This window comes from Chiloscyllium plagiosum, chromosome 1 (genome assembly GCF_004010195.1).
Source record: "Chiloscyllium plagiosum isolate BGI_BamShark_2017 chromosome 1, ASM401019v2, whole genome shotgun sequence".
NCBI classification, from domain to species: Eukaryota; Metazoa; Chordata; class Chondrichthyes; order Orectolobiformes; family Hemiscylliidae; genus Chiloscyllium; species Chiloscyllium plagiosum.
Window position 1 is genome coordinate 28,248,672 of NC_057710.1, and position 9,167 is coordinate 28,257,838.

The window sequence follows — 9,167 nt, forward strand, 5'->3', positions numbered from 1 at the left end:
GCATCTGCAGACCTCACTTTCTCCTCTCCATTTCTATCTCGGGCGACCGACTCAACATGGACATTTACTATAAACCGACTGACTCCCACAGCTACCTAGATTACACCTCCTCCCACCCTGCCCCCTGTAAAAACGCCATCCCATATTCCCAATTCCTTCACCTCCGCCAGATCTGCACCCAGGAGGACCAATTCCAATACCGAACAACCCAGATGGCCTCCTTCTCCAAAGACCACAATTTCCTCTCAGACGTGGTTGACAATGCTCTCCACCGCATCTCCTCCACTTCCCGCTCCTCCGCCCTGGAACCCCTCCAATCGCCACCAGGACAGAACCCCATTGGTCCTCACCTACCACCCCACCAACCTCCAGATACATCGTATCATCCTTTGTCATTTCCGCCACATCCAAACAGACCCCACCATCAAGGATATATTTCTCTCCCCTCCCCTATCAGCGTTCCGGAAAGACCACTCCCTCCGCGACTCCCTCGTCAGATCCACACCCCCACCAACCCAACCTTCACTCCCGGCACCTTCCCCTGCAACCGCAAGAAATGCAAAACTTGCGCCTAGACCTCCCCCCTCACCTCCCTCCCAGGCCCCAAGGGATCCTTCCATATCCGTCACAAATTCACATGCATCTCCACACACATCATTTACTGCACCCGATGTGGCCTCCTCTACATTGGGGAGACAGGCCGCCTGCTTGCAGAACATCTCAGAGAACACCTCTGGGACACCCGGACCAAACAACCCAACCGCCCTGTGGCTGAACACTTTAACTCCCCCTCCCACTCTGCCAAGGACATGCAGGTCCTTGGCCTCCTCCATTGCCAGACCATAGCAACACGACGCCTGGAGGTATAGCACCTCATCTTCCGCCTAGGAACCTTCCAACCACAAGGGATGAATGCAGATTTCTCCAGCTTCCTCATTTCCTCTCCCCAACCCTTATCTCAGTCCCAACCCTTGGACTCAGCACCACCTTCTTGACCTGCAATCTTCTTCCCGACCACTCCGCCCCCACCCCCTCTCCGCCCTATCACCCTCACCTTAACCTCCTTCCACCTATCGCATTCCCAACGCCCCTCCCCCAAGTCCCTCCTCCCTACCTTTTATCTTAGCTGGCTTGGCACACGTTCCTCATTCCTGAAGAAGGGCTGATGCCCAAAATGTCAATTCTCCTGCTCCTAGGATGCTGCCTGACCTGCTGCGCTTTTCCAGCAACACATTTTTCAGCCACGGTAACGACCGATTGCTGTCAATGCAGGCCAGAATGTGGCTGACCTCCCAATTGTTGCAACAATCAACAATGGTTACATAGTTACCATTCAATTCAGATCTTTGCTGAATTCAAATTCACCAGCTGTCAATGTGATTTGAATCCATGTCTCTAGAACAGTAGCCTGGGATTCTAGATGACTAGTTCAGAGAATTTTTGAACATAGGTCAACACAACCAAAGGATAAATAAGATATTAAAACCAAGGCAGATTTCTTAAAAAAAGCTTAATTAATAATATGTATCTACAGTCCAGCATATTCTGACTTTACTAGATCACAATCTTCAACCAATTGGAATCAGCTTTGCATTGGAACTGAGGATGGCAATCAAGACTTACTTGTTGGGAGATATGCAGGTAGACCCCTTGCTCATTCTGTTTAAATGTAAGATATTGGAATGGACCTGAAGGTGTTATGAATCTAACTTACCAAACACTATTAGCAACGTTCCTTCTCCACTAGCTCGACGGATTGGTGCTGGTATCTCCACAAATACTTTGCAGTGGTACAATCCCGAGTCATTTAGAACAGCTTTAGAAATGATCAGCATTGAGAAGTTTTCTTTGACAATGTACTCCCTTCTATCAGATTTATATTGTCCTTTGGCAGGTTTCGTGAAAATAATGTCATTGTTCTGTAGCCAATCCACTCTAATACTCTCACTCTGGTTAATAGTCCATGAACACTTCAGTGTGGCAGTATCTCCTTCTGAAATATTGATTGCTTTGGGCATCTGTCTAATAGTTAGATCTTCCATTCCATCTGTGAAGAAAAAACAGACAATATACGGAATTTAATTCTAGCAATAAGGGTCTTGCCTGCTGGCTGGTTCGGCTTTCAGGTTTTCCCCTGCCCACTACTGCTTGAATGCCAGTTCTGGTAGGATAAGAACCTGAAGTGAGATTTATTTGCCCTTGTCCACAAGGCTTTATGTCCTGGAGTTAAACTGAAGGAAGCAAGACGGTGATCCCTACCTGTACACTCCTGATTAAATACATCCTCCCACCTCTGCTTCAACACTGGTGCCGATATTTGTATTCACCGAGTGACCTGATAAGGAACTGATCAGTGTTATCTCTCTCGAAAACATTAGAGAATATATGTATTCAAAAATAGAACACTTGTTTTACTACAGTATTTTCACCTCATATATAATACTCTACACTGCATTATACACACTATAGAAAAAAATGCCAATGAAACTGACATTCTCCTTTGGTTTAAAGAAAGATCTCATGATGTTATTTTGAAAAGGCCAAGCATTACACCTTACACTTGACTTTATCCTTTAACAACATCACAAAAGAAGATTATCTGGTCATTACTGTCATTTCACACAGCAAGATCCTACAACTAAAAAGATGGCTGTTGCATTTTCTATCTTACAACAGTGACCATATTTTTAAAAAACACTGCATTGGTATATTTAGAATTAGAATCCTTACAGTGTGAAAACAAACCCTTTGGTCCAACTGACCCTCCGAAGAGTAACCCACCCAAACCCATTTCCCCTAACTAATGCACCTAGCCTACACATCCCTGAACATTATGGACAATTTAGCGAGGCCAATTCACCTAACCTCACATCTTTATAATTGTGGGAGGAAACCAGAGCACCCAGAAGAACCCACGCAGAAACGGGGAGAATATGCAAACTCCACACAGACAGTTGCCTGAGGCTGGAATCGAACCTAAGCCCCTGTTGCTGTGAGGCAGTTAGCCACCATGCCGCCCCTAGTGTATAGTTCTACACTTTAAGTCCTACTTTCATTGGGCAATGTTCTGTCTAAGAAACTACTATTTGGAAAGTGAGTGAAATAATGTGTGAGGATACTTCTGCATAATTGAGAAGCCAGCAAAAGTGCTTGAAATGGCAAGTGTGGCAATCAGTCAGGGGAACTTAGGCAGCAGAGATGGAGTTCCTGCAGATAATGTAGAATCATAGAATCCCTACAGTGAAAAAGCAGGCCATTCGGCCCATTGAGTCCCTGACCCTCCAAACAGCATCCCAGACAGATCCACTCTATCCTGCATTTACCATGGTTAATTTACCTAATCTACACATATTTGGACTGTGAGAGGAAACCAGAGCACCCAAAGGAAATTGACACAGACACAGGAGAACGTGCACAGCATACAGACAGTTCCCCGAGGGTAGAATCAAACCTGGATCCCAGGCACTGTGAGGCAGCAGTGCTAACTACTGAGCAACCAGGCCATGGTTGGTCTTGTTCTCACTACCTTAAGAATGAAAGATGCAGCAAAGATGGTCAGAAAGATATTCACTATTGGTTGGGAGGCAATCCAAAGTGTGTGAGGAATGAGGACAATAGAAAGATTATGGTCAGAGAGGATTCAAGGATGAGTAGTATCTTGGTGGACAACTCACTCTGAGCCCGAACTAATGAACTGGAGACATAAGTTTGGATCTCACAAAGGGCAGCTGAAAATTTGAATTTAGTTTATTATTTGTCAAAATTTAGGAAAAAATGGCTATTATCAATAACAATTATCATGTAACTGTCATATTTTTGTAAAAATACAGTTGTTTCATTAATGTCCTTTAAGAGAAGGAAGTGTATTGTCCTTAGCAAGTCTGCCAATAGACCCAGAGCAATCTGATTATCTCTTACCTGCTTTCCGAAATAGCAAGCCATTCAGTTGTCGAAAAGGGAGCTTACACTAGCTTCTAATATTTTAAAATGAACAAAGGAAACAAATTATCATAGACAGCTCCTGAGAGCCAATGTAATGAAAATATTAAAGGAAACTTATGTTACACATAAACATCATTTTGTGGGTGTCAACGTAACTCAACCTCCACAGTACCCAACTATTGCAGAAGGCCTGAAGTATACCAGTTAATACTGTATGCTTCCTCCCTAATGACAACAATGAGCAGATGTAACCATGGAAGATGCCATTAATTTCTAAAAGGCAACTATGAATGCATATGAAATGTTGTCTTTACCACCAATGGATGCCCCATGAATAAGTGGAGAAGAATGTGTTCCTTGCCAGTTGCAAGAATGTATCATGAGAAGACCTTTTCTGATCTGTAGTTTTAAATGGCCAAGATGTAGAACTTGCCACATGATTTTTTTAATTTGCAGATGGTAAAGTACAATGATTAGTACAAATAAAGAATACTATGAAGTTTTCAGCAGAAAATTTTGTGCTAATGAATAAACAATTTAAACATGAAATGTAATATTCAAGTGGTCAAAGGAAAAACAGAATGGAGAAAATGATAGGAAAAGAAAAGACGATGGAAGAAAATGAGCAAAATGTGATGAGGAGAACTGCAAGAGGGGAATCGTGATTTGGAGATGCCGGTGTTGGAAGGAGCAGTGCTCTGAAAGCTAGTGCTTCCGAATAAACCTGTTGGACGATAACGTGGTGTTGTGTGATTTTTAACTTGGCAAGAGAGGAATGAGTGTAGAAGAATGCTGTCCCCAGTGATGTCTGCTTAGCAGCTCAGGGGTTGATTAAGTTAGCTGGAGTGTGCTAGACAGAGAAAAATACAGTGACTGGAACATGCATTTAACCACAGAAGTTGCAAATTACTTGAGCCATACTTGTCAGGCTACATGTGTCCAGACAAACCACAGCTCAGCCACAGTAAAGGGTGCTTTAGTATAAGCAGATAACTGCCAAAAGGTATAGCTAGAAGCATATTAACACAAATTACAAAAGCTTCACTGATGCAGAGCCACAGTACATGATCAGATTAATATTTTCTGCTTAATGCTTCAGTGCCATTGTAATCATTAGTCCTTACTTTTGCTCAAAATAAATACCAACAGTTGTGATCTAATACTGTCAGGACTAGACATAAACCTTACTGTAAAGTATTATATTTGCAAGTGCCCGAATTTCCGGCACATAATAATGGTATGACTGAGAAGCCTTACTGCCACCAATCCTTCTTGCTGGTATTGGCCTAACTGCTGATACCATTTGACGAAAGATGTCCACACAAAGAAGTCAGTAAACAGTAAAGGTTTATTGCATAAAACTAGCAAAGGAACCAGGAGAGAGAGAGAGAGACAGAGAGAGAATTCAGCCATGTTACAATTCAAAGGAGTAAGGTGAGACTTTAATTAGTATTGACATCTGGATTTGTGATATTGTTGCCATCACAGAGGCATAGTTGAGGGCGACGCAGGACTGGCAACTCAATATTCCATGGTATGGATCTTTAGGCAAGACGGGGAGGGTGGAAAAGAGGAGGTGGTGTTGTAATATTATTAAGGAGTCAGTTACTGCAGGAAGAAGGGACTTCAAATGAAGTTTTGCGGGTAGAGCTCAGGAATAAAAAGGGGGTAGTCACCACTTTTGGGAGTGTATTATAGGCTTCTGAACAGTCAGCGGCAAGAGAGGAGCAAATATGCACTCAATGAACTGAGGAGTGTGATAATAAGCAAACTATATTAGGGGATTTCAACTTCTGAAACATTTGGAATAGTCATTTGTAAATGAGGGTCAAAATTCTTGAAAATAATTTGGAAAGCTTTTTATGTCAACATGAAGAAGGTCCAACAAGGGGACAGTATAAGCTGGACATAATTTTGGGGAATTAAACTAGATAAATGGTCAACATGGCAATGGGGGAGCATTTTAATGATAATGACCACAACACAGAATGACTGATGTTAGTTATGGAAAAAGGAAGGGTGGTCTGCAAGAAAGGGTTCTGGATTGAGGAAAGCAGCTTTTATTAAAATAAGGCAGGATCTGACCAAGGTCAACTGAGGACAGCTCCCTCTGTATAAATCTACAGGGGGCATTCATAGAGCATAGAGATGTACAACATGAAAAAAGACCCTTCAATCCAACTCACCCATGCTGACCAGATATCCTAAATTAATCTAATCCCATTTGCCAGCACTTGGCCCAAATCCCAGTAACCCCTTCCTATTCATATACTCATCCAGATGCCTTTTAAATGGTGTAATTGTACCAGCTTCCACCACTTCCTCTCGCAGCTCATTCCATATATGCACCACCCTCTACATGAATGTCCCTTTTAAATCTTTCCTCTCACACCCTAAACCTACGCGCTCTAGTTCTGGACTCCCCACCCCAGGGAAAGATCTTGCCTATTTACCTTAGCCATGTCTATCGTGATTTTATAAACCTCTGTAAGCTCACTCCTCAGCCTCTAACACTCCAGGGAAAACAGCCCCAGCCTATTCAGCCTCTCCCTATAGCTCACACTCTCTAACTCTGGCAACATCTTTGTAAATCTTTTCTGAACCCTTTCAAGTATAAGAAATGGGACAAGCACAGACCCAACATGCTTAGGGTGACATGTAAGACCAACAAGCTCAAAGTCCGAGAACCATGGATATCGAGAAATATTCAGAACTGGAGAAGAAGGAGAAGATTGTTTTTTAGCAGGTGCAAAGAGAGCGACTCAATGGAGGCCCTAGTGAGTATGGAAAATGTTAGAGGGAACTTAAAAAGAAATCAGCAGAGCTAAGTGGGGGGCATTGAAAAACCACTGATAGGTAAAATTATATATCTTATAAGTGTATTGGGGGAAGAGGATAACCATGGAAAGAATAGGGCCCATTAGAGACAATCTGTAGACATTGGTAGGGTGTTAAATGAATGCTTCAGTTCTGTCTTCACACAGAAGAAAATGGATAAAGGGAAGTGGAACAGTGAGATCCTTGAACAGATTGGTTCTGGGAGAGAGGAAGTATTAACGGGTTTGGCAGGCTGAAAATTGAACAAATCCCCAGGTCTGGATGAGCTGTATCTCAGGCTGCTGTGGGAGGTGAAAGAGGAAATTACAGGAGCTATGCGTTAAATGATGCATTCCATTTGGCCATGGGGAGAAGCCAGAGAGCTGGAAGACAGCTAATGTGGTTCAAGTTTTCAAGAAGGATATGAGGGATACATGAGGAAATCACAATCTCATATCAGTGCTAGGGAAATTATTGGAAAAGTTCTGAAGGAGTGAATTAATCCCCACTTGGAGAGGCATGGTTTGATCAGAGTCAGTCAGCATGGCTTTGTCAGAAGGAGGTCATAGCAAAAAAAAATTTGATTGAATTTTTGAGAAGGTGATCCAGCATGTAGATGAGAGTAGTTTATTTGGATTTCAGCAAAGCCTTTGACAAGATCCCACTTGGGAGATTGATAAAGAAAGTGAAAGCACATAAGATTTAGGTAAATTTGACAAGATGATTCAAAAAACTGGCTTGGTGTTAGGAGATAGAGGTGGTGATAGAAGGCTAGTTTTTTGAGTGGAGGCTGGCATTCAGCAGTGTACTACAGTGATCAGTATTGGGTCCCTTCCTGTTCGTTATATCAATGATGTGTGAAAATGTGGTGTGGATGATAAATTTAAGTTAAGTCTTAAAGAAAATAAGAGGATTAAATATATACAAACACAGAAATTAGAAGCAGGAAGAGGTAACATGCCCCTTGAATCTGTTCTGCCATTTGGTAAAATTTGACTTATCCGATTGTGAACCTCAAATTGATTACCCTGTCTACCCCCAATACCCTTTGATTGCCCTTGTCAATGAAAAATCAATCTACATCTCTTCTTAAAATATTTTGGGGAAGGTATTGTTACCTTTCTGCTTATTAGTTCAGTTACTAGTTGTTATCCTAATAGTACATGCATCTGTGATATAATTTGTCAAGAATGGTTTATTAAGAAAGGCATCCTGTGTCATCCTTAGTGTGCCAAAGGGCCTGTTCCTGTGCTGGACCATTCTTTATTCTAAGTCCCAACTGTAGCAGTTATGTGGCTGAATAGGTTGGTTAAAAATACCATAGCTGCAAGGAAGACACAATGAAACTTTATAAAACACTAATTCACATCCAGAGTGTCGCATTCTCTTTTGGGCTTCACCTTTCAGAAAAATGTGACAGTTTTATTTAAGAAAGATACACGAGAGGTGAGGGATTATCTGGATACATTGAAGAGGCTGGTGTTGTCCTCATTGAGAGGAGATGTGATAGGAATGTTTAAGCTTACAGAATCTAGACAGAATGGAGATAAAGAAATAGTCTGAAAAATTCATAAATGGTAGGACTCTGATTTAAGGTAAATGGCAAAACAACCAAAGCTGATATGTTTTTACATGTTCTTACACAGTGAATCACAGAATTGTTAGAGTGTAGAAGGAAGCCATACAGCATATCATGTCAGGACTGGCTTCCTGATCTTTAACTTAGTGCCAATCCCCTGCTTTTTTCCTCTAACCCTTGCACATCGTTTCTATTTAAATAACCATCAATGTCCTCTTGAATGCCTTAATTAAACCCACACTTGCAGGCAGTGCATTCCAGACCCTAACTATTCACTGTACGAAAAGTTATTTTTCACATCACATTTGGTTCTTTTTCAGAATGGCAGCCGGTGACGAGCGGTGTCCCGCAGGGTTCGGTGCTGGGGCCACAGCTGTTCGCATTATATATTAATGATTTGGATGAGGGAACCGGGGGCATTCTAGCGAAGTTTGCCGATGATACGAAGTTAGGTGGACAGGCAGGTAGTACTGAGGAAGTGGGGAGGATACAGAAGGATCTAGACAGGGTGGGAGAGTGGTCCAGGAAATGGCTGATGGAATTTAACGTGAGCAAGTGCGAGGTCTTGCACTTTGACAAAAAGAATAAAAGCATAGACTACTTTCTAAATGGTGAGAAAATTAATAAAGCCAAAGCACAAAGGGATCTGGGAGTGCTAGTCGAGGATTCTCTAAAGGTAAACATGCAGGTTGAGTCCGTGATTAAGAAAGCAAATACAATGTTGTCACTTTTCTCAAGAGGGTTGGAATATAAAAGCACCGTTGTGCTACTGAGACTTTATAAAGCTCTGGTTAGGCCCCATTTGGAGTACTATGTCCAGTTTTGGTCC

The 9,167-nt window shown here is 42.2% G+C and overlaps 1 protein-coding gene across 1 annotated transcript in view; it reads right to left on the minus strand.

The window, feature by feature from the left end:
* Positions 1–9,167, minus strand: part of LOC122559788 — a 49,972-nt gene that overhangs the window by 36,761 nt on the left and 4,044 nt on the right. Inside the window, exon 2 of the mRNA XM_043709864.1 lies at positions 1,715–2,047. Coding sequence (XP_043565799.1) covers positions 1,715–2,047 — 333 coding nt within the window. The remainder of the gene's footprint in view (positions 1–1,714; positions 2,048–9,167) is intronic.